Source organism: Panulirus ornatus, chromosome 55 (assembly GCF_036320965.1).
Source record: "Panulirus ornatus isolate Po-2019 chromosome 55, ASM3632096v1, whole genome shotgun sequence".
NCBI lineage: Eukaryota > Metazoa > Arthropoda > Malacostraca > Decapoda > Palinuridae > Panulirus > Panulirus ornatus.
The window spans coordinates 22,898,043-22,925,658 of NC_092278.1; the positions used below are offsets into that span (position 1 = coordinate 22,898,043).

Below are 27,616 nucleotides of genomic sequence, written 5' to 3' on the forward strand. Positions count from 1 at the left end.
CACTTCGCTCCAATATAACGTCAACCAACTCGATTTCGGCCGCGGCAGGAGGGTGTGTGTGTGTGTGTGTGTGTGTGTGTGTGTGTGTGTGTGTGTGTGTGTGTTAGCCTGGGGGGCACTTCCCGCTATCACGGCCTCATCACACCAGCTCAGCACCTGATGCATATACGTACATGACAACATATATATATACATACATGACAACATACATATACACTTACATACACACCAACATACAGATAGACTTAAGAGCAGCATTTACGTAAGTAAATACTACACACACAGATAATAACGATATACATACATCCATATATATATATATATATATATATATATATATATATATATATATATATATATATATATATATATATATATATATAATCCTATGAGTCCACGAGGAAAATGAAACACGATAGGTTTTCCCCGTGGACTCATACGAATATACTTGATCACGCGCAAAATTGTAATCCTTTCCAATATATATATATATATATATATATATATATATATATATATATATATATATATATATATATATACATATATATATATATATTCAGACCCATAGAGATTTACAAATACATAGAGATACACAAATCAACACACAACCATCACACAGCAACACATACACAGATCAACATACACACATACAGAGACAGTTTGGGCAAAGGTACCCCCTTCTCCACATGCAAATTCTCTACAGTTCTGTATATCTGTGTAATTACCTTATGTACAGGTAATTAATGCAGGAGATTAATTTCGAATATCTAATTATACTGTTAATTACATTACAAATTAAACCGTTAACAAAAGCGTAATCCAGAAATGATATGCTTTTGCAGTCGGTGATACAGATCTGGGAAGCAAGGGGAATATCTAGTGATATTACAACGACTGACTGAATATCATGGACAAATATCGCTCGAATATCCAAATAGATCTCTAGATATACGATAGATCTTTGGAATCATTAAAAGCTCCGCCAAGAAGTAATGACAATGTGTCTTAATGAGAGTATGATTAAGGACTCGTATTAATATATTACTGTGTTATATTGCCTTAGTATGAGTTCTCTCCACACTGGGGAACATGCCACACCCTCGTGGCTGCATTCCCTCCAACACACGAGTCGGTACACACACACACACACACACACACACACACACACACACACACACACACACACACACTGTCACACACTAGATGCCAGTCGCACACTGCCGCATCCTACCAACTCACACCTTCATACTCGTACCTTCTGACAGACATACTTGACACTTATAACAAGTATTACACTCACTTCACACTTAACATTTCGTGGTACACACTCCACACGCATATACATATAACAAGACACGCACAAACACACAAGTGTACCGCCCAACCCCTAGGCCCACAACAGAAAACCACAAACAGAAAAACACATACACGCACACACACACACACACCCGGGGTGTGTAAGACTGACGTATCTTAACGTAGACAAAATGACTTTTCCTAATTTGCATAATTCCACAGCCTCACCCACCAGTTCCAACTCGTAAATAACATCCACGACTTCCGCTCTCACCCTCTGTCCTCCCAGCTCCCCAACACTATCAACACATATCTATCCATCGATGTATCTATCTATATCTATCGGGACGGTGGCCACCTCCACCGCGGTGGTACCACAGTTCAGGCAGTGTGGTGGTGGTCTGTGTACACATCTCCAGGTGCTGACGCTGCATCTTGGGTATGAGGGAGGGGAACCTGTTACATGCTGGATCGGTATATGCAGAACTGGAGAGATCGGTGGAGTCTAGAACACACGGGAGAAAGAGTAACTCGTTCATGTCTAGGGAGTGTGGGTTCCACACGGGTGTACGTCTCTCGTGATATTCAATATGACTGGGTCAAGAGGGTGTTTTTCCACAGCATGTTAGGTCATCTCGATGTACGTGTGTTTCGTCAGACGTGTCAGTGGAGGGAAAGAGGGATGATATGTGGGTACAGGTTTTTACAATGTGACGCAAGGATACGTTATTCATATCGAAATGGACGCCGGTGGTTGGCTAATGGAGCAGCTCGAACGGGTAAGGTCCAGTGCAACTACAAATAACTGACTGCCAACCATATTGACGTGAGATGGCAATGGGAGTATTTCTGTTTCATATTGTAGCTACTGAATGTTTCTGGCAGCCAGGGAAGCGGCGAGTGCTGTGAGTGCTCATCTCTGTGTGATTTGTGGTCTTGTTACTTTTGCTATTTAACAGGATGGATGAGTAAGCAGGTGAGGCATAGTTTAGGATGGAGAGGACGATTCATGGCACTCTTCCTCTTGTCCATACGTGTTACCGTTATCTGTGCTATGATGGCGTTTTGGCCTACGACCTTTGTGCTGAGCTTGTGGCATCGAGAATGTCATGTGTGTCGGTTAGTGTGGTTGGAGTTGTGTGTGAGAGGGAAAGGTTCTCAATCGTAGGTAATGTGAGGGTAGTAGCTACGTTGATGTCCACCTGGCGTGAAGAAGGTCACGGTAGATTCCTGTGGTGGCGCGTCCGTCCTGTTCCGGGTGAGGCGGTGTGATCCGGTAGCACGACGCGGTGCTGCACGTCCGCTGCTGATGTGTGGGGCAAACTCACGGTGGTACGATGCCACTGTGAGGTCATGTGCACGTGAAAGGAGCGCCTCACAGTGTGTGGTCTGCACGAGGTGAGGGGAGAGGCCATGTAGGGAGGGTGCGGAGGTGTTTGATAAAGAACAGCTCTCCCGGGCAACTCCCTCGTAAAACTTTAGGGATTTTCGTGGGGGAGAGAAGCCTTTGTGAGTGACTCGTGCTTGGTGGCCGCTTTATCATAGAGTTGGCTCACAAGTCTGGGTCATCAGTGTGGAGGTGTGGCGCCAAGCGTCCTGTGTGTGAGCATGTGTCTGGGCCACATATACTGGACATATATGTATTCACACGAGAAGATTCGGGCCCTTGTCTGCAAGCTCCTGCTAGTCTGTGTGTGTGTGTGTGTGTGTGTGTGTGTGTGTGTGTGTGTGTGTGTGTGTGTGTTCGGCCCCACCTGGAGTGTGCCAGAAATGTGAAATTCTTATACAAGAACTAAAATTTGTTCTGGATGTACAGATCAAGATCGTGTGTCACCGTAATGGCGGACTGATGTACTAATCAGTCTCTTATTTGAGAATTAATTAATTCTCTTTTTTTTCCCAGTCCTTCTGTTACCATATGGGCGTGGCACCCGGACATACCCTTAAACATACAGAATATATATATATATATATATATATATATATATATATATATATATATATATATATATATATATATATATATTCTCCTTTATGGAACACGTTATCAAAGAAGCGATATTCACTACTGATTACATGGGCATCACAACCCTACGATTACCATGGTTTAGGAGCGTTGCCAGGGTGAAGAAAGGGTGATATGCGGTGCCTCGTCAAGAAAGTGTCATGTTTACGATTCTTAAGGTCGATTTTCCAGCTGGAATCAGGACCATTTTCACAGATGCAGCCATTGCCGGGAACAGCGACCGGAAGAGCAGAGCAATCTGCTGTACAGCTGCCAATAAAGCTATGTACTGTACAGGCGCCAGTACACCTTTATGTACCTAACCAATAAAGCAACGTACAATCCAGACGACGAATAAAGTCAGTCATCACACGACCGCCAATAAAGCCATGTACTATACAGCTGCCAATAAGGCCAGCGTACTTTACTGCTGGCAACGCCACAATAAAGGCAAATCTAGTGGCACCATTCACGTCGCTATGGATCCTAATGGGGGCCCCAGGTCTGTCCCGTAATGACCCAGTCTCGGCCAACCATGTAATTCCCCCCCCATTGTCCCCCCTCTCTCTGGCCTACATAATGGGGATTATAGGGGGGGGGGGGCGGAGGGGGGGGGCAGGAGAACGACTCCCGTGAAGGAAGAAATGAATGAAGTGATGGAAGAAGAGACAGAAAGAGAGAGAGAGAGAGAGAGAGAGAGAGAGAGAGAGAGAGAGAGAGAGAGAGAGAGAGAGAGAGAGAGAGAGAGATGGGCGTAAGAGACGGGGCGGGAAAATCGTGCCCAAGGCGAAAGAAACAGATGGAAATGATAAGTGAGAGAGCAACAGAAAAATGATAAAGAGAGAGAAACAGACAAGAGACAAGTCGTGAAGGTTGAGGAAAAGATCAGAAAACATGGCAGAATCAAAGGCTCTCCGGCTGAGGATCTGGCATAAAGGGACGACAGATCAACGAAATGAAGGAAGGCGAGACACCGGAGGAAAGACGGACGACAGAAGGACGCGAAAGAAGGAGTGAAGAGGAGGTGACTCTGGGATGCGAGGCAGATGAAGCAGATTTGAAGGCTCACCGGGACCAAATGAGACCTGACTCTCTGAGCCGATATACCGGCGCGATTTTTAATGAAGCAATTATCTGAAGCACTGGCCCGAGTGCGACACTGTGCCATGAACCTTCCCGGTAGTGAAGCAGTGAACCTTCACGGTAGAGAGGCAGTGAATCCTTCACGGTAGTGGAGCAGTGAACCCTCACGGTAGTGAAGCAGTGAACCTTCACGGTAGAGAGGCAGTGAATCCTTCACGGTAGTGGAGCAGTGAACCCTCACGGTAGTGAAGCAGTGAACTTTCACGGTACTGAAGCAATGGACTATTGTTCCGTCTCCACAGAACCGTAGGGCACGACTCAGGTATGATGGCCTGACATTTGACCTGACCCATACGAAGTCAGGTTAAATGCCATCCCAACACACCCACACTGATCACCACCCTCTCTCTCTCTCTCTCTCTCTCTCTCTCTCTCTCTCTCTCTCTCTCTCTCTCTCCACGGGGATCGAACTAGGGTCCCGAGGGATACGGTGAGTGTGGGGGTTCACAAACACTTGTTACAGGTTCTCTCTCTCTCTCTCTCTCTCTCTCTCTCTCTCTCTCTCTCTCTCTCTCTCTCTCTCTCTCTCTCTCCCCCCGGGTGATGCTATGAATACCAGAGCATCTTAAGGTGAAGCTACAGCAGCAATCCAGCTTTTTAATTTCCAGTTTCCCTGAAAAGACGTTGACGGGGAAAATGTGACGGGGGCGACGTAATGACGTCCCATATCATCCCAGCCAATTGCTTCCTCATGTGATGGGAGTCATTCGACCAATGGGAGAGGCAATCTCCAGTCAGCCGAGCGAGTGGACGGCCATACAGCTGGCCAATAAAAAGCCTCCACCCTGACGGGCTGAAGGGGTGGACTTGGGAGGCTAATGTTGACCATTACAACTGACGATCAATACTGAACACTTGATGACCGACACTCACCTCACCACCTCCCTCACCCCTGTACTGACCACGAGGACCTGGTCAACAGCACGACCCATCAGCACAATGGTACGAACCTTCAGCACGACGGTGCTGCCCTTGGGTATGATGCTCTGGATATCACACTCTAAGGTCGTACCTGCCGTGCTCGAGGGTCGTATCGTCGTGCTCGAGGGTCGTACCATCGTGCTCGAGGTAGACACCTGCCACCTCGTCTCATCGTGTGACGTGAGAAGGATCTACCAGGTTCCCCCATCTCGCACCTCCGCCCGTTCCTGCTTGCTGAACACCCTCCTCGTTCACGAGTTGAGACAACACATCATCTTACAACAACGGAACAGAGAGGCTGTCTGCCCGAACACAATAAAGACATCACGCTCGGACGAAAGAGAATATGTAAACACATCAATTCACGTTCCGCTGCACACACACACACACTGTGTCGTCCCTCGTTCACTATCCATCAAATATTTATCAACAATCAGAGGGAATAAGATATACCTTTCACAACACCCAGAGTCATTGTGGCTACAAGTGATCATTGACGTCCTCTGAGAACTAAACCTACGAATATTTCTTTTCTTTGGAGGGTGAGGTCGGTCGGGCTAATGGCTAATACTTATTTGCATATAAAAGAGGTGTTTCGCGGCTGTCACACAACATCTCACACACAGTCAGATGGTCATGCGTTTTTCTTTTTTCTTTCTCTCCTTCTCCCTCCCAGACACAGAAACAAAAGCAGATCAATAATCAAGGACCATGGGAGACCAAAACTGGAATTGTGCACATTTCACGAGAGAGAGAGAGAGAGAGAGAGAGAGAGAGAGAGAGAGAGAGAGAGAGAGAGAGAGAGAGAGAGAGAGAGAGAGATTCGCTATACTGGGAATAAAAAGGGATCTTTAGTCTTTAAAAGTTTTACTTTTTGAATGATTCACCGCGGCAAAAATCGGATGCCATAGAAGGGGAAAGTTAAGAAAAAAAAGTTTAATCTCCGAAGTATGAAAACTTTTTTATTCCCAGTAAACCGAATCTCTCTCTCTCTCTCTCTCTCTCTCTCTCTCTCTCTCTCTCTCTCTCTCTCTCTCTCTCTCTCGTATTGCGACGGTTCGCAGGATCCAGCCGACCACCTTCCTCTTGTGTCCTGAACACTGCCGGGTCCCACAAGTCTGACAGCACATATACCCTCTGTTCCTCGACAACACGGGAAAGAACTTCCCGCTGTAATGGGTTAAGACATGACCTCCTGTGGTAGGTACGGCCTGAGGGAGGGAGGGAGGGAGGGAGGGAGGGAGGGAGGGTCGGTCTGGCCAACACAGTGAGGGAGGAGACACACGTCCTGACGACCTCTGTAAATCCAATTACGTCAGGCAACTTGGGCAAGTTCCTCGAGCTCCATGGCGGCGCCTCTGCCTGGGAGGGTCTGCCTCGCTCACACGTCCTGGAGGGACGCCCTTCTTCTTACGTCAATCTCCTCCAGCCTCTCGTCAAATGTTTCTCATATTAGCGTCAGGTCCCGCTGCGTCGTGGTGCTTCCCACCAGTGAAGCACGATCGGGCGGCGCCTCAGTAGCGAGTCCAGGACTGAGAATCTGTTGTTCGTCCTCCATGACACACATGTAGACACGCTCTGGTCTCCACGTCCCTCACACACACACACACACACACACACACACACACACACACACACACACACACACACAAACCTGCCCCGAACGTTTCCACACGCTCTAGGACTTTCCCCACATACCTCTACGTGCCCATAAATAGTCAACACATATACAGAAGAGTTTGCAGACAAAATTCCTCTCCACTCCATCAAGGGACGGACCTAATACATTCTGTAGAACGCTTCCGTCAACCTCTACTGATATAAATCACAGAATTCTGGCAACTGCATACACTCTGTACACTACGAGGATGTCACGTGACACCTAACCTGCTGTGTGCACACAACCGGAACGAGACAACTGGGGTACTCACAGTTCAATGGCCTTGTTCCAGTTGATGACGTAACCAGAGAGCTGGAACACCTCGATGTTGACGATGTGGATGTTCCCGCGTTCCGTGCCCACGTACAGCCATTTGCTTTGGAAGGGCAGGTGCAGGCACGTGATCCTGCAAGCAGACAGTCCAGTCACAGCTCTCACAAGCATGGAAATACACCATTAGGTTGGCCTGGAAGAAGAGGTAGGTTTCCACGCACAAGACTGGATTAGAAGTCTGGAACTACAGAACACAGGAGTTCAGAACTGAATTACATGTCTGGAAGCAGATGGTCTGAGTTAGAAGTCTACAAATACATGGCCTGGAATCAGGCCTGGAAGCAGGTGGTCTCGACGTACCAAGTTGAGTCTGCAATGACAAGAGCAAGTTAGAGACAAGAAACATAAACACGGGCTTGAGGTCTGGAACCAGAAGTCTTGTGACAGAGCTGAAGAATACAACCTGAAAACTCATGTCTTTGTGTAGATACATACACATCCAAGGTCTGGAAGAAGACTGTGGCAGTGCAGGACTCAACAGCGATAAGTCTGAGAACCTAAGGGAGTAATAGTAGCAAGTCTAAATAACTGTCATTTCTGACGCTATTCCCATTGCACTGGGGTGAGCGAAATACATATACAGCCAGGCTGCACCTTCTATCGGAATTAATTTTGCACCATTGGGGTCCCAGACCTGAATCCCGGAAGCTGGTAAATGGCAGGGGGAAGTCCTCTTCCCTGGGTCAGACTAGCTATCATGTATAAACAAATTCAGCTAAAGTATCGATGCAGGAAAGTTGGGGTCAAATGTCACTGTCAACTTCAAAAGTCTTGAGGACGCAAGGTTGGGCGAAAGGTCTACAAGCATGATTAAGAGGACTGGAAACACAAGACTGAGTTCAGAGTGAAAAGTCTGGAAGCATATGATTAGTCAAAGGTACGGTAACACAAGACTGGGTTAGAAGTATGTATGTGAACACAACACTGAGTCAGAGATCTGGAAACATGGTTGGTTTAGAGGTATGTCACCACTGGGTCAGAGGTCTGGAAACACAAGAAGAGTGTGCAGGTCTGGAAGCACAATATCTGGAGGTGAAGAACTGGGCCTAACATTTGTAAATTTACAGCTGGGTTACAAGTCTAGAAAATTATTATGCTGAGCTACAAATCCGAAGCAAACGGCTGGGCTACAGTTCTGAAGTACACAGCTGGGATAAATGTCAACAAACAATACTCAAGTTTAAAGCCGAGCCAGACGGCTGGAACACAAGGGCCAGATGTAAACGTTCTGGAAGGGTAAGCTCGGGTTACGAGTCCGTAAATACAAAGGTTTGAGTTGCACGCCTGGAAAGTGAGGGCAGAGGGTTACGTCAAAGTTCTGGAAACATAGAGAGGGGGTTTAAAGATCTACACACAGTGTCTAAGAATAAATGGTTGGGTAACAGATCTGTAAATGTGGGAATGAATTCTTTTTACCGAGTAAAGTAGCACAGGGTTGGCTCATACGTTTAAAGAAAAAAAAATCTGGAAGCAAGGAGTCTGGTATGAGGTCTGGAAACATAAGATCTTGAGGTACATATTTTGAGAGTCATACAAGGCTGACTTACAAATCTGGTCATAAGTCAGCATGTGTGAGAGATGAGGAAGCAAATGGTATGAGACCACAAGGCTGTTCTACGGGACTGCACTCGACATCTGGAAACACAGAGTCTGAGGGCTGAAGACTCGCTGTTCTGTTCGCAAGCACAAGACATGAAAGCACACGATTCTGCACAACGTCTGAACACCAAAGGCCTTTAGGACCAAGGTGGGTGATGTGGAAGTTCGGCTGGGGGTTCGAGGTCTGGAAATACGTTCAGAAGTGCCAGGCTGGGTTGGAGGTCTGGACTCTGGGTCTGAAAATTAAAGGCTCAATTCGAGTTCCAGAAACCAAAGAGAGTTGACTGAATTTGAGGTCTGAATATAAATTTCTGTCCACAAACGTATGTTAGGAAATTATAAAACATTAGATATGGAAGTATTCCTTGTATCAAAAGTCTGGAAACACGAAGCATGAAGGATAAAAAAGGACATGATCTCGGTTCCAGAGGTGGGAGTCAGAGTGAACCATCTCCACAAGGGATAAGTTATGGTAATCAAGGCTGACACATGTATGATACATGTGGGCGTTACAGCAAGGCTGGAAGTTGTCTGCATCCCCCTGCTGGAACCTGGAACAACGTCTCGTGTCTGGAGGCCCCAGATGGCGAGTCCAGAGGTGAGTGCTGACGAAACTCTAGCCTCCTCGTCCTGCTCCTCTCTGACCATCTTCAGGCCCTCGAACATTCGCCCCCCCCCCCCTTCTCCTCCTCCTCCTCCTTGGCCCGGGCCTTACCTCTCCCGCTGGAACTTGAGGGAGTGGACGATCTCTGGCCGCTTCTGTCGGTAGTTCCAGAGGTGGATGTTGTCGTCGGCCGTGGCAGCGACCATGGCACCCTCGTTCACCAGGAAGAGCACGTGCAGCACGGCCGCCTCCGTCTCGTGCTGCACGTGCACGTCCACCCCAGGGCGACCGATACTGAGCACAAGGTTAAGGAAAACGCGACTCCATTCCTCATGGAAAACCTGGTGCGTGTGGTTACTACTTACCCCTGAAGGTGGTAATACATTCTCCGCCTCCAATCATCCTGTTCCAAAGTTCTTGTTGTTGCTGAAACCCACAAAATACAACAACAACAACAAAAAACCCCTGTGAAAGTAGAATACCAAAGTCATAAAAATATAGAATGGAAATAACAACCCTTACATAACCATATATATATATATATAACCTACGGAGGTAGAATTTCACTTTATATTCAAGTTAAATTCAGATCACTCAGAGGAGCCAGGCAACAGGACGCCCCAAACAGGAACACGAAACTGTTTCGAAGTCAGCGTCGGCCAAGCGAGGGGCTCGACCGATGGTTATTTCCAGGTTCCCGCGGGGTGTAACCGGCCTGCCTGACCCTCGCCGTCCTACCACCCTGATCTAATGAAAAACCTCCGCGTCTCAACCCCTCTGGAGGGCAGTGGCTACGGCCTCGTCACCACAGCACCTTCTAAAACTCTACACAAGACTCGAAAAGATTCAGGTTCAATCTGATGTATTCATAAACTGGATTATTGATGAATTCCCAGAATTGATGTGCTATTGCTGAGAGAGAGAGAGAGAGAGAGAGAGAGAGAGAGAGAGAGAGAGAGAGAGAGAGAGAGAGAGAGAGAGAGAGAGAGAGAGAGAAACATTTTTTTCCAAAATTCTGTACGAGATCCACAGTCGGCCTCTTGCGCTATAAAATTCCCTTAAATTTAGCCTCTGACGACCCGAGATCAAACAGAATCCATGCATTTAAGTCAACCTTAACATACAATTTCCATACTGAACTGTACAGTGGACGATTGAAAGAGCAGCGAAGGATGCTGGAGTCGAGATCTCTCCAGATCTCTGATGAAGCCGTTGCTAACACATGCAGACGGCTCACGCGACTGTAATGTTACTACAACTGTATTGCAGATACAGACTCGCCTCTGTCCAACACTGTAACAAAATAAATAAATATATTTACATCATAGTGTCGTGAAAAAAACTATAGTCGGATATCATCAAAACTTTACGTATGAGAAGATTTCATGAACTAGTAATACAAACACAGATCGTACGATACAGTATCTCCCACAACCTAACTTGGTATTGTAAAAGGAACGCAATTCACGTCGCCTGATGCATGTCGTTAATGATCCACGAACGTTAAACGTCATTTTGTCATGATTTGTTAGTTGTGTCAATGGGTCGCCCCTGGGGGAGGAAGCCGTGCCCTCCACCAATCAGGATCGTTCTGGAAACATCGACTCCACGTACCCAGGTGCCCGGGCGTCGGCCGCCGAGCACCAAACAACTCAGAACACGACCGCTGTTTACCGGGGTCGAATTTCTCGTTTATTTTCCCGCTGAACTTTAGCGGGTGAGGTGTGCGGCCGAGCTGGCAAACTGCGACCATCAAGGTCTGTCGTCTGTGTCGGGTCGGGGTGGGCCAAGACGAGAGACTTGGGTTCCTCCAAGACGGAGGTAACGAAATTGGCACCCAACTCCAAAGTTTGGGACGCTATCGCTAAGCTATCGTTTATATTGGAGTGTGTGGGGACGATACCTAAGAGGCTATCATATATACTGGAGTGCGTGGGGACGATACCTAAGAGGCTATCGTATATATTGGAGTGCGTGGGGACGATACCTAAGAGGCTATCGTATATATTGGAGTGCGTGGGGACGATACCTAAGAGGTTATCGTACATACTGGAGTGCGTGGGGACGATACCTAAGACGCTAGACTAGAAATGGAAAGGAAGGTCGCGACTCGGTTAGTAACACTGAAGACGTTATTGCTTGGCGTTGGTACCGCTGACGTCCGTGAGTAATACGGAAGACACAGATTTGTAGAGACGCACATATGACGTTATATGAACGACCACGATCTACGTAATCATGCCATAATTTCTGGAGCTACGTCACTCATTGTTTCGTAACATCATCACCTTCCATCTTCCCTACCTGGCTGGCCAGGGAACGTACAACATATACACAACTGTTATCAACCAGACGTCTCTCATGTTGTGATCTACGGTCGCGTTTACGTAAGATATGCTATTAAGAAATGATTTAACCCTGGCTACTTCTTCCTCCCTGCCTCCCTCCTGCTCTCTCTCTCTCTCTCTCTCTCTCTCTCTCTCTCTCTCTCTCTCTCTCTCTCTCTCTCTCTCTCTCCTGGCTCTCCCATCTCCCCTTCCTCCCGTGCTTGCCCCCCCCCCCCCCCCTTCCTCCCGGAGTCGGGAAATCAAGCGTCTATTTAATTATCGTGTGTTTACGTGGCCGTCACCAGGGGCAACCAGACGCAGGTAACCCCCGCTAACCCGACCAACCTGCCACCCAGCCAGCCGACCAGCCGACCAACCTGCCACCCAGCCAACCAGCCACCCAGCCGACCAACTTGCTAACCACCCAGCCAGCCACCCACCCGACCAACCTGCCACCCAGCCACCCAACCAGCCGACCAACCTGCCACCCAGCCAGCCAACCTGCCACCCAGCCAGCCGACCAACCTGCCACCCAGCCAGCCAACCAGCCGACCAACCTGCCACCCAGCCAGCCGACCAGCCGACCAACCTGCCACCCAGCCAGCCAACCTGCCACCCAGCCAGCCACCCAGCCAGCCGACCAGCCGACCAACTTGCCACCCAGCCAGCCAACCTGCCGACCAACCTGCCACCCAGCCGACCAACCAACCAACTTGCCACCCAGCCAGCCAACCAGCCGACCAACCTGCCACCCAGCCGACCAACCTGCCACCCAACCAGCCACCCAGCCGACCAACCTGCCACCCAGCCAGCCGACCAACCTGCCACCCAGCCAGCCACCCAGCCGACCAACCTGCCACCCAGCCAGCCAACCAGCCGACCAACTTGCCACCCAGCCAGCCAACCTGCCGACCAACCTGCCACCCAGCCGACCAACCAACCAACTTGCCACCCAGCCAGCCAACCAGCCGACCAACCTGCCACCCAGCCAGCCACCCAGCCGACCAACTTGCCACCCAGCCAGCCAACCAGCCGACCAACCTGCCACCCAGCCAGCCGACCAATCTGCCACCCAGCCAGCCAGCCGACCAACTTGCCAACCACCCAGTCAGCCAGCCGACCAACCAGCCACCCGGCCAGCCGCCCAAGCTGCCAGCCAGCCAGGGACCCGGTAATCAGTGTCATAAGCAAGTGACACGGTCGTCCAGGTGATGAGAGTGAATCAACGAGCGTGACACACCTGACCTGCTCACGATGTGATCAAACAAACGTTAACACGACGGCCAAGTGATCACGGCAAAACGTCATAATGGATTTCCTGAAAACGTTCACACACAAGTGAAAACGTTTCTAGGAAATCCACTGTACTGAAAATAATGACCAAGGACGATTGATCAACGAAAAATGCACTGTATCTGAACAGACTTGGATTACGCTCTAGAGCACGACGGTACGAACCCTTTGAGTACGACTAGATACTTGAGCACGATGGTACGACCTTTTGAGTACGACCTAACCCATGAACACGATGGTACGACCCTTGGGTTACGTATGAAGGCCTGACCCATGACCCGAGACAGAGGTCAGGTCATGGTTCATCATACCTTCGTGCTCAAAAAGGGGGTCAGGGTCAGGAGGCAAACTGGAGGAAGCAAACCTGTCTTGATCATGTCACAACCCCCCCCCCCCTCCCCTCCCTCCTGTTCTTAACGTGACCTTGCGCGGGTGGAGGTCAGCCAACCAGACTGACACACTCTTAATTACCCACCCCCCCTCCTCGCTACCCCCACTTCCACCCTCCCCTTGCAACACGGTAATGGAATAATGAGCCAATAATATAGTCAATCCTGCTTATTACACGCCCTCGCTGCTCACGAGACTGGGAGATAGATAGATACATAGACGCAGAGAGAGAGAGAGAGAGAGAGAGAGAGAGAGAGAGAGAGAGAGAGAGAGAGAGAGAGAGAGAGAGTGTGTAATACCATACAAAACCTTCAGGTAATAACATTCTTCCTGGAGACATTCTTCACATTCCTTCCCCGGCAACTGTGGACGACAACATGGGGACGCCCACCACAATCCCACCTCCACGGAGCGTCCGTCGCATCTCACACGTGCAGGACCCTCCTGCACGTAGCGTCCGTCGCACCTCACACGTGCAGGAACCCCCTGCACGTAGCGTCCGTCGCACCTCACACGTGCAGGACCCTCCTGCACGTAGCCTCCGTCGCACCTCACACGTGCAGGACCATCCAACACGTAGCGTCCGTCGCACCTCATACGTGCAGGAACCCGGTGTTAACTCGTGTCGTGTTAACATCACGGATGTTGTGTGTGTGTGTACCAGATGTTCATTAAGCTTACTCTACCTTGCTTTTCATGGGTCGTCTCATTCCCGTCAACCCGTCCAGGAGCGGGTGTAGCACTGTACTCCCCCTGGTCAGGCTTGGGGCTGCGGCCCACTTACGCGTCTCGTGTCTCAGTAGATGTTAGTCACGTTCTTGTCAAACACGTAAGTGATAAGCGATAACTGATAAGCGATAACTAATAAGTGATAACTGGTAAGTGATAAGCGATAAGTGATAATCTAGTTCCAGGTGTTTCTTTTTTTTCGTATGGGCCTATCTGATGATCATTCCATGAGGTTAAATACGGCACTGCAATGTGCAACAGCAAAATTGAAACATCAAACAAAACTGCAAATACAGTTCATGCAGACTTAATTAACTCGCACTGCTTTTTCAAACTGGAAATCAAAGGACAAAAGCACATTACATATTCAGAGATTACATGCAGTTGATGGTGCATTGCTATGCACCTTCAATACGTCATCACATATGCATTACACACACTCTGCGCTGAACAAACTTAATCTACGCTTTCTTTTTCTGTTTACCAACAAACGCAATGGATTTTGATATTACAGTATTTTATTACAGTTGTTTCAATATTCATAACACGAAGCGCGCACACACACACACACACACACCATCTCAAGCCTCCACAAAACCTTCCATTTAATCCATAAACCTTAAATACATAAAACAAATCTTCCCACATCTTCCCTACTTTCCTGAAGAGTTCTAATCAAGGAAAACGGCAAGTGGATCAGCTCCACACACTCTCCACCCAGGACACACCTACAGGTGCCACAAGATCTCTCGAGTGTGAACCACCATCACACACACACACACGGCCCCCCCACACACCTGATGACCAGGCGCGCCAAGTTATAATAACCACATGGAGGTACATAAACAACACGGTGTGTGCCAGCCAAGGTAAGACGAGTCTCGTATTCCCGGATTCAGTTCTGGCCTGAGTAATGCATCCTGCCATGCACACACAAAAACACCACAACCTTAACATGTAAGAGTTGTGTACGCTATATTATAATTGTTAACGACTTCCTACCTCCTCCCGCACACAGGGTAGGATAACTCTATCACGCAAAAGGAGGAACAGAGAAGGGGGCCAGGTGAGGATATTCCCTCAAAGGTCCAGTCCTCTGTTCTTAACGCTACCTTGCTAACGCGGGAAATGGCGAATAGTATGAAAGAAAGATATATATATATATATATATATATATATATATATATATATATATATATATATATATATATATATATACATATATAACATTCATACATGTTCGTCATTTCCCGCATCAGCGAGGTAGCGCCATGAACTGTCACGGATCACGCACCACGACCCAGAGCTCCCCCTCACCCACACCCAGGCCCCCAGTACGGGTCACGCCATCATCACCAATCATCGCAGAGTGGTCAAGGGTCGTATCACAGGTCCTCGTGGGTCGTACCCGTCCGCCAGGGTCGCACCGTCACGCTCAAGGGGGGTTAAAAACCCGACCATCAGACAATGGCGCCCGTCGTGTCCATCACGGAGCGACGGTTGGCGGATGGCGGTGGTTACGTGGGAGCGACCTGCCACCTCCTGACGCGGGAGGAAGATTAATGTGTGTGTGTGTGTGTGTGTGTGTGTGTGTGTGTGTGTGTGTGGCCCTCCAACGAGACAGCTCGCAGTAATCACAAAGTAAACTTCCTCACACCAGGGAACTCTTCCCACACCGATATTCATCCGAATATTCCGTCAGGAAAATATCTAACGGAAAGCCAAATATATACAAATAATATTCCCAGAAGACCAAACCACCTACTTATCATTATCTTTATAACAATATCAAGGGAGAATATTCCTTCGTAAACACACTTACAGCGAAACATTTACTTACACAATGTCGTCGTTTTAAAACCCACAATATACGTTTTTCTTTACAATTGTCACAAAAAGCATTTTGTCTCTAAATATGACGAGATAATATTGTTTTCCCTTTATTAGACACGACCTAGATCACGATTTTCTCTCGAAATACAAACTACATTTTCAAAATATTAATATACTGTGTACTGAAAGGATTACCGATGTATAAAAAGTGTTCACTTTTTCAACTTTCTTATTCAAGAACTTAAAATTTTCTTCAAAAAGTCTTCATTTTTAGTGTGAAAAAAAGGTGTAATCTCTAGAGGTAGTGTTCAAATTACCTTCCTTAATTATAAACCCACATCGCTAATCCATTAATGTGACGACCAACCTATTTCTAACCGTATGTGATGTGGATCTGAGAGCGACTGTAAAATAAATCAATATATTGTACTCAAACCGTAAACTGTGTGTACCTCAAATATTTTTATTTACCCAGCGCGTGAGATAGGATATAGAGTCGTGTGATGTGACCTCACACCACTTAAAAGTTTATATATATATATATATATATATATATATATATATATATATATATATATATATATATATATAAACTCATGGCCATGCAACTTTATTACCTTGAAACTATCTACCGGATTGCACTGGCAACAAGTCAAAGTTTAATGGCCGGATAGATTTAGCGTTCGCGCAAACTGGCAAAGAATATTAGTTTATATCGACGGGCGGGAGGGGGGGGGAAAATATTGACCGTCTGTGATGGATGATGGGCAATACCTATCGAGGGGCAATACTTCCCATCAGCGAGACATGAAGGAAGACAACGTCAGCAGAGAGGAGTATTTACACGACAAATTATCATTATCACACGACGACCACACCTGCTGTGAGCAACATGACGCAAACACAGGGTTTAAGTCAGGCTTACGCCTCGCTAGGCCGGCGCGCGCGCCTCCCTCCGTCACTGGGAAACTTCGTTACGACTGCCGCCCTAAATTCGTCGTTAATTTACAAAACGACTCATGGCTGACAACCCAATCACCAGGCCTGCCAACCCAACCACCCCACACACCACCCCCTCCCTCCTCCTCCCGTCAGGGTAAGCCCAATCTCCAGGCCTGCCAAACCCACACGTCAATGTTGACAACCCGCTCTCCAGGCCTGCCAACCCAACACGTCAGCGTTGACAACCCACTCTCCAGGCCTGCCAACCCCCTCAAGCCTACCACTAACATGTTACCTTGGTGGCCGATCGCTCACTTGGAGAAAGATCTCTCCCACTTACTACAATAAAATAAAGGAGTATTTCCCCCGGATGTATACATGTGTGTTGACGATACATAGCTGCAGGCCTGCCAACCCCCGGCCTCAGTGCTGACAACCATAGATTCAGGTCTGCCAACACCTGTGTCGGGGCTGCCAACTTAATTACATTAGCCAGCAGGGATTGAACGGGTCCACACTCGCCTCAGAAATGGTCGCTGGGAGTGCCCACTGCTCCTACATTTTCCACAAAGGAATACACACACACACACACACACACACACACACAGAGAGAGAGAGAGAGAGAGAGAGAGAGAGAGAGAGAGAGAGAGAGAGAGAGCTGAAATTGAGTCAAGATCTTAGTAACAACCCAATTCTCAAATCACCAGACTGGAAGATATAATTAACGTTGTTATAATCGGTAAATTATTAATATTTTTTTTTTTTAATTATAAGAAAATGGTGAAAGTGGCCACGATCCTAAGTGACAGTTTCAATAGGACGATTTTGAGGCGACCCCCGGGGGCATAAGTGTGTTGTCTGCGTCAACATACTGGCTGCCCACAATTACTGACGCCTGGGTGAGTATCGACCCCCCACCCCCCTAACACACACACACACACACACACACACACACACACACATACACACACACACACATACACACACACACACACACACACACACACACACACACACGCTCTGCGATCTAACGAACTCGAAATCCTGAGTGAGAACCGAGTGCGTTTACTGCTGTGAACGCTGCCAACAACCACGTGAGGGCTGGCGTTGTGAACGCTGCCAACAACCACGTGAGGGCTGGCGTTGTGAACGCTGCCAACAACCACGTGGGGGCTAGTGTTGTGAACGCTGCCAACAACCACGTGAGGGCTAGTGATGTGAACGCTGCCAACAACCACGTGAGGGCTAGTGTTGTGAACGCTGCCAACAACCACGTGAGGGCTAGCGATGTGATCGCTGCCAACAACCACGTGAGGGCTGGCGTTGTGAACGCTGCCAACAACCACGTGAGGACTGGCGTTGTGAACGCTGCCAACAACCACGTGAGGGCTAGCGATGTGAACGCTGCCAACAACCACGTGAGGGCTGGCGTTGTGAACGCTGCCAACAACCACGTGAGGGCTAGCGATGTGAACGCTGCCAACAACCACGTGAGGGCTGGCGTTGTGAACGCTGCCAACAACCACGTGAGGGCTAGCGATGTGAACGCTGCCAACAACCACGTGAGGGCTGGCGTTGTGAACGTCAACAACGCACCTAAGTCCAGTATGAACACGTCATCAAACCAAGATAAAGTTCAATGTGAACGCAGTGAACAGTGTACGTACCCAAGTTTAGTGTTGTAAACGCGATTATCACGCCACGTTAAAGTTTAGTGTTGTGAACACGGTCCTAACACATGTGGAGCTGTCGCCCATAACATTAACCATCCATTAACACAAAACAAGCCACTAATGCAATGTCCACATCCCATATCTGAGGACATAAACAGCTCTCATATTGCCCACAATTTGAAAAATTATCACCAAACCTAAAAAAAACGAAACAATGCGAATTGAAGGGTCGCAATAACTCATACATTCATACATATACATGCTGTGAATAATACAGTCACAATAAGTCATACATTCATACATAGATACATATATACATACATGCTGTGAATAATGTAGAGGCACAGTAACCCATACAATTTATACATGCTGTAAATAATGAAAAACACACAAGATAAACACGGAACACTTCAACTACTTCCTGGTAAGGTTACGACCCTTGGGTCGTAACCTTACCAGGAAGTAGTAGACGGTACGACTTTTCAGCACGACGTTTTAAGACCCATGACTATGACCTCACTGACCTATGACCTGACATGGGTCTCTCTCTCTCTCTCTCTCTCTCTCTCTCTCTCTCTCTCTCTCTCTCTCTCCAGATGATGGGCACAGCATCTCTGTCTCAACGCCCACCAGCACACTACATCATCTCTCACGGACTGTAAGTCTTCTGCAATACGACGGGGGAAATGGAAATATATTTCTCAGCATTACGAAGGAATGGGGGAGAAAACTCTCTCACAAAATCAAGAACTTACTGTGAGGAGAGTGAACGGTAGAACTGTGGAGTTGAACGAAACTTAACGGCATTGCGATATTTTACGTCGGGATTTGTATCTTTTACAAGACAGAAGGAATATTTCCATTACGAAGAAATGAGAATCATTTACTATATCACGAAGTAAATAAGTCGTTTAATTCCTAGCTACTTCTATTTCCTTGCGATATTTTTCTCCTCTCTGAACAGACTATATACTCTTAAAAGATTCGTACAACAACTTTCTAAAGCAATCTAACATATGTATCTGGTCATATATGTAAAAAAAAAATCACCAAAGCATCAATTCGTACAGGGTCCCATCCAATCAGCGTCAAGTTTCCTCCCTCACCGACCAATCACGGGGAAGTACGAGGCTATGGTGGGTGTTCTGAAACCCTGACTCAAGCATGACTCGAACTCTGGCTTCGATCCAGGCTTCGAATATACCCGAAACGGACACACGCACACACACACACACACACACTCGCGAAGTGTGTTCTTAGATGTGGCAGGAGGGCCATGACCCGTTATGTACCGGGGGGGAGGTCCTACTGCCTCTCTTTGGGGACATCCCGGGCATTCCTGGGACATCCCACGCGTTGCCCCGGGATATCCCAGGCGGGGGTAAGACAAGATTTTCCTGGAGAGCAAATTACCCAGCGCACATTTCACTTGCAGTTGCCCCAGGGGTATACAATCATGGCCCGGCTTCCCGCGCACTGTGGCCACGTTAGCTGGGAAATAATCATTTATATACTTTATTATTATTGTTATGACGCGAACCTTTCATTCCCATGGCGTTAGGACGAAAGTCTTGCTGTGTCTGAGCGTTATCGTGACCCCTAACAACCGAATCATTACATTATCATGCTGAAAAGGCCCACAACCTGCCATGTTATTGGCAGGGGGTCACAACCTCTCATGGTGCGTGCAGGTCACCTCACATGGTGTTGGCAGGGGTCACAACCTCCCATGGTGTTGGCAGGGGGTCACAACCTCTCATGGTGCGTGCAGGTCACAACCTCCCATGGTGTTGGCAGGGGGTCACAACCTCCCATGGTGTTGGCAGGGGTCACAACCTCCCATGCTGTTGGCAGGGGTCACAACCTCCCATGCTGTTGGCAGGGGTTACATGGTGTTGGCTTGGCCTCTGACCTGACTCTTAAAAGGTCTATTAAAAAAGGCCAGGCCATCGCAGCCAAAGGTCGCATCGCCGTGTTCAAGGGTCGCACCGCCGTGTTCAAGGGTCGTACCGACGTGTTCAAGGGTCGTACCACCGTGTTCAAGGGTCGTAGCGCCGTGTTCAAGGGTCGTAGCGCCGTGTTCAAGGGTCGTAGCGCCGTGTTCAAGGGTCGTACCACCGTATTCAAGGGGCGTAACGCCGTGTTCAAGGGTCGTACCACCGTGTTCAAGGGTCGTAACGCCGTGTTCAAGAGTCGTGCTGTGGTGTTCAAGGGTCTTACCGCCGTGTTCAAGGGTCGTACAACCGTGTTGAAGGGTCGCACCATCGTGTTCAAGGGTCGTACCACCGTGTTGAAGGGTCGTACCGCAGTGTCTAAGGGTCGTACCACCGTGTTCAAACAGCCCCGTGTGTGTTTACACTCACAGCACCGCACAGTCTGATGAAAGTGCTATACCTGTCGCCGCCAGAATGTTTAGAAGAGCGTTATCTCCTTTCCCCAGTGTGTGTACAACGCCTTATCTCTCCCTGCACGACCACTATATTACCCTATATATTATCTACCTCGCGTCATTTCGAATTCCCCCTTTACGATACCCTTGCATAAGGCCTATTTCACGACCCCTACGACAAGAAGGTAAAATTTTGGTAGATAACAGTGTTAAGCCACACTTAAGGCTGCGTCACTGTATACAGCTTATGAACTCAAAGGAAATGGGAAAGAACAGAGGGAAAATTATGCAAATCACATTTTCCTCGATAATCTAGCATGATAATATCCGAGGAAAATGGGAAACTAGATCAGACGAAAATGGGATACAAGGGAAATGAAAAAAAAAAAGGGAAATCAGAACAATTGTAAGAAAAAGAAAAAATCGGGAAATTCAAGGAAATAAATATGATTTCAGGAAAAAGAAGTCTATTTCCCCCCAACACTAATTTCCCAGAAGAAAATGTGAAGGAAACGCAAGAAAACAGATCTGCAAATGTTCATTTTCCTCGTGTGATCCCTCTGGGAGAGAGAGAGAGAGAGAGAGAGAGAGAGAGAGAGAGAGAGAGAGAGAGAGAGAGAGAGAGAGACTCCATCCCCCACCTCAGCCTGGCCTAACAACAGTAATAACTTCAGTCAACATTTTCGATTCGAGACTTTATTAAAAAAAAAAAAAAAACTTGATCCTGGCGCACAGCCAAGGTTGGTAACACTGGCTTCCCTCTAGCCAAGCGAGGTCAAGTTAGGGTGGGAGATCTGGGTAGGTCAAGCCGTGTCACAGGTCCCTGGTGTCGAGTTTAACGTAAGGTCAGGTCAGGTCAGGTGGAGTAATGATAAGACTCAGACTCGCTCATGTGTCTTAGTGTGGGTCAAATTCTCGTCATTTTATCCCGAATTCCGCGGTTGAGAGAGAGAGAGAGAGAGAGAGAGAGAGAGAGAGAGAGAGAGAGAGAGAGAGAGAGAGAGAGAGAGAGAGTTTGTTTTCGGGGATTACGAGGTGAAAACTGGAAAAAAAAAATCTAGTTCTTGAGTGTTTGGAATAATCAAGAATTGCCAACAGCTACACCATCATATGTGGACACGCAGGATATAAGATGGCTCCGGGGAAGGAGGGCGGGTCCTTCCGCAAGCCAGGATTCGAACCCTGGCTGCTCGTGCGTGCTATCACAATCAGCAACGTTTGCCACTGAGGAGGCCCAGGAACCTGGTGTGTGATTTCAGCAAAATCATTTCTGTTTTCCCTGTGCAGGTGTGTTGAGGGCTGGCGGGGGCGCCGCCCAGCCACTGGCTGGTCTTATCTGGTGTGGTCTACACTCATCCTTCCTCTAGTGACGGTGTGGATCTATCTATCTGCGAGCCTATCTATCTATCTACCAGCCGGTCTGTCTGTCCAAGTGTTCCCGGACTCCGCCGGGTAACGCCAGGACCTTTCCTTAGACTAAGCAGTTCGTGGGGCAATTATATATATATATATATATATATATATATATATATATATATATATATATATATATATATATATATATATATATATATATATATGCAGGCGGTGGGCTTCCGTAGGGGCGAGATCATAACATTTTCGCGTCGTACGGTAATTAAAGGCAGCGGGTCAAAGGCGCGAGTGGTGATTGGCTGGTGTTGTCAAAGGCTCAGGATTCAATCACTCCCAGATTACCATCAGGCGATGAGAGAGAGAGAGAGAGAGAGAGAGAGAGAGAGAGAGAGAGAGAGAGAGAGAGAGAGAGAGAGAGAGAGAGAGAGAGAGAGGAAACGGTAAAAGTGTATGAAATGAATAAACACAGAAAACGTGTGAACTAATGTATCAGGGAAAACGGGGATAAATGCCGTGTGTAGAACTCTTAAAAAGTAACTCAAACATAAGAAGACAATATTGAGTCTGTTTCAATATATAAAATCCATTAGATAACATGACTTTCTCCACAGCACAGTCTTACAGAAGTGGACTTAATGATTTCCCTGTCGACATGTTTAATATGCGTCCCGGAGCGACCAGTGTTGCCCAACAATGTAAACGCCTGAAGGGTAGTTAGGTAGTTTGGGCCAAACACCTGTAACTTTAACAATTACACAGTCTTGCCGGCGGCGGCGGGGAGGGAGAGAGGAGAGTCAGTCGCTGTGTTCGCTGACAAAACTGTTCGTCAGGAGTTGGTTTCCGTAGTCTCACACACAGCCAGAGCAAACATTTCCTAGCGTCCTCTCTGGCAGAGAAGTTGGGGAAGGAGTTCGTTAACCGGATTTGTCTACAGCTCCTCAAGTGTGTTCGTTGAGGTGAAGTTCGTTAACCGGATTTGTCTACAGCTCCTGAAGGGTGTTCGTTGTGGGGAAAGTTCGTTAACCGTGTCTTCCTACAGCCATTGCAGTGTTCGTTGTGTAGTTCGTTAACCGTGTTTGACTATACCTTTGCCTATAACTTCTAACTGAACGAGGTCACAGGAGAGAGAGAGAGAGAGAGAGAGAGAGAGAGAGAGAGAGAGAGAGAGAGAGAGTACCAGGTGATAACATGAACCTACGAAGCAAGTCCTGGAGACAAAATCATAAGCTAAAGTGAGTAATTAATAATAAGAGAATAAAGGTAACCAAAGATAAAGAGGTAGTAAAGATAAATATACACGAGAAACAGTGACGAATAAAGACAGTGGAGGGAATTAAACTAGGAAGAACTAAAGAGAGTAAAGCATAATATAACCAAAAAAGCAGAAGAAAAGACATGAATTTAGGACTAATAAAAACACGTTAAGAAATATGGAGTAAAAAGTCACGAAAGAAGGAAGGAGATAATAAAGTATAACAACACGTAACAAAAAGAACGTAGATACCAAAGAAAACGGAAGGAAGAAAAAAATCAAGAAGGGGGAACTGCTCGAAAACAATAAATATCTTAGGAGAGAGGTCAGCGTAGGTCAGAGGTCAGAGTAAGGCAGGAGGAGGAGGGAGGCGGACGTGGGGAAGGGTGGTTAAGGAAGCTAAGCCAAGGTCAAACTCCTTAAAACTTGCAACTTTCTAAGAGGCCTCGACAGGTTAGTGGGTGACCCCCCAACACCCCCGGGTTATTACCTTCGTTAAATGGAAAACGGGAGGGAAAAAAGTATCACCCGGGCTTTTTTCCCGGGCCAAGGGCACGTGGTGTGCTGTAGCGCTTCACCCAGTCTGCCTCAACCCCACGTATGATCAACCTGACTATTTCTTCCTTGTCTCGACGGTATTTGTGATGTTACAAAAGTTGTTATATTGGTGTAAGATGCTCTCTCTCTCTCTCTCTCTCTCTCTCTCTCTCTCTCTCTCTCTCTCTCTATATATATATATATATATATATATATATATATATATATATATATATATATATATATATATATTAGTTCCATGCATTTGCCTCCCACTCCACAACCAGATCAAACAGCCACGAAGACATGAGACGCAGCCTTAACACTGACCCACCTTCGCCCGGAGCCGCTCACCGTAACTCCACCAAGAAGCCGAACGCTGAGGTGCCCTTGACGTGCCCCCCTCACTCCCTCAGTCCCCCGCCACCACAGGGGAGCGTCTCTACCACGACGGAGCTCAGTAAGAGAGGAAGGGGCACACACACACACACACACACAGCCACCCTTCCCATAGCGTGTCGATGCATTCATTATACGTGGAGTTACAGCAATAGGTTGCGTCTGTGACACACACACACACACACACACACACACACACACACCAGACCCTCACATCACCATTTGATCGATACAGGTCCTGCCCTTAACCTCTCCCTACCCCACGACCCCTCCACCTTACAGTATGAGGGAGAGAGATGAGTCTCCGGTGCTCCCTCACACAGCAAGGAAGAGATTTTTGTCCGTTGCTACTACTCTCACGGTCTCCCTCACACAGCAAGGAAGAGATTTTTGTCCGTTGCTACTACTCTCACATGTAGAGTCCTTCATCTCTCGCTACTCTCACATGTAGAGTCCTTCATCTCTCGCTACTCTCACATGTAGAGTCCTTCATCTCTCGCTACTCTCACATGTAGAGTCCTTCATCTCTCGCTACTCTCACATGTAGAGTCCTTCATCTCTCGCTACTCTCACAGGGAGAGTCCTTCATCTCTCGCTACTCTCACATGTAGAGTCCTTCATCTCTCGCTACTCTCACATGTAGAGTCCTTCATCTCTCGCTACTCTCACATGTAGAGTCCTTCATCTCTCGCCACTCTCACATGTAGAGTCCTTCATCTCTCGCTACTCTCACATGTAGAGTCCTTCATCTCTCGCTACTCTCACATGGAGAGTCCTTCATCTCTCGCTACTCTCACATGGAGAGTCCTTCATCTCTCGCTACTCTCACATGGAGAGTCCTTCATCTCTCGCTACTCTCACAGGGAGAGTCCTTCATCTCTCGCCACTCTCACATGTAGAGTCCTTCATCTCTCGCTACTCTCAAAGGGAGAGTCCTTCATCTCTCGCTACTCTCAAAGGGAGAGTCCTTCATCTCTCGCTACTCTCAAAGGGAGAGTCCTTCATCTCTCGCTACTCTCAAAGGGAGAGTCCTTCATCTCTCGCTACTCTCAAAGGCAGAGTCCTTCATCTCTCGCTACTCTCACATGGAGAGTCCTTCATCTCTCGCCACTCTCACATGTAGAGTCCTTCATCTCTCGCTACTCTCACATGTAGAGTCCTTCATCTCTCGCTACTCTCACATGTAGAGTCCTTCATCTCTCGCCACTCTCACAGAGAGAGTCCTTCATCTCTCGCCACTCTCACATGTAGAGTCCTTCATCTCTCGCCACTCTCACAGGGAGAGGCTTTTGTCAGTGTCCGCTCCCAAATAGGAGAGTCCATCGTCTCCCACGGTAAGGCACAGTACCCTCGCTGTGGTCACCGTGGTCAATAAGGTCATGACCCAGAGAAAAGGTCACTATATACAGCCATTACCTACATATTGACCCTGGCACTGTGACAACGCTCTGGTCACCCAGGTGAATAAGGTCATGCCACTTTCCAAGGTCACTGTAACGGGTCAAGAATATGTAACAGGTCATGCCAATGAAACTAGGGTCATCGTGCACCTCGATACCACTGTAAGGTCAAAGGTCAATATATATATACCAAAAATTCATGCAGGCCTTTGAGCAAAGTCATCCCAAGATTGAACAAGGACCAGGCAATATAAGGTCAACGGGTCTAATTCTATATATATATATATATATATATATATATATATATATATATATATATATATATATATATATATATATATATATAATTTGCAATATCTCCGAAGGTTTCCCGATTTCTTTTTATTGTTTGTTCTCTGAAATCATTTGAATATTAAGACAAGGTCCAGGGAAGCCCAAACGGTCGGAATACCACGATACACGTCCGAGACTTTGACCTGTAAGACCCACCTGCCCAGGGGATAAGAAGATGCTAAAAGAAGAAAAAAAAAGAAGAATATTGGGGCTACATCGTTCGTCCTATCCCTGGGTCAATATTTACATTAGCGAAATAACACGACCCTTGCTAGAGAGAGAGAGAGAGAGAGAGAGAGAGAGAGAGAGAGAGAGAGAGAGAGAGAGAGAGAGAGAGAGCAGCCTCCAGATGGCTATGCATGACCCACACAGCCATGCAGGCAACCGCTCTTGTCAGGAGAAATCCCTCCCTCTATGTATCAAGCCACCAACCACGACCACATGTTTGCCTAATCCTACAAGCCTCTATTTGAATAAGGGATTAAATTCTCTAGTAATTTCATCCTGTTTGTCCAATATATATATATATATATATATATATATATATATATATATATATATATATATATATATATATATATATATATATATATATATTATCTTACAGGACAACAATGCTATCCAGGGCAATAATATTTCACCTCACTTCCTATTGTACCTTATCTTTACATTTTCGATCATAATACTTTTCTTCGTTTTCTGTAAAAGCCTTTTTGTTTCATGTGTTATAATGACCTTTATGCTCATTTTTTATGACTTTTTCTCCCATTTTCTGTGATACACCTCATCTCACTTTCCGTGACAAACTTTCGTCGTATTCCGTCATACATATATTTATGGCAACGTACATATGTGCGTCATCTGCAATGTGCATACGTACGGAATGTGTGTGCATGTATTACTGAATCTACACAGAGAACAGTTAAGAAAATACGTTCAAAAGCGTAAATAAATACAGAATACATGATGAACAGGGACAGGAAAGAGGTAGGAGAAAATCATAAAATGCTAAAATACACAATAAAGATAAGAGATTAAAAATGGGGAATAATGTAATAAAGAGAACACGCAGGCAGAAGGGAGAAAATGAGAAAGACAAAGGAATACAGGGAAATGAAAAAGGGTAAAGAGACGTTTAGAGGGAAGAAGAGAGATAAAGAGATTTCAGGAGAGTGAACATG

General features: G+C 47.1%; 1 protein-coding gene across 4 annotated transcripts in view; it reads right to left on the reverse strand.

Annotated features, from left to right (window-relative positions):
* The window catches only part of Tomosyn (syntaxin-binding protein tomosyn), a 488,765-nt gene that overhangs the window by 148,882 nt on the left and 312,267 nt on the right, over positions 1–27,616 (reverse strand). For all 4 annotated transcript variants that reach the window (XM_071693112.1, XM_071693113.1, XM_071693111.1 and 1 more), the window contains exons 3-4: positions 9,676–9,858; positions 7,300–7,434 (exon numbers count right to left, since the gene is read on the reverse strand). In XM_071693112.1, the coding sequence (XP_071549213.1) occupies positions 7,300–7,434; positions 9,676–9,858 (318 nt within the window). The remainder of the gene's footprint in view (positions 1–7,299; positions 7,435–9,675; positions 9,859–27,616) is intronic.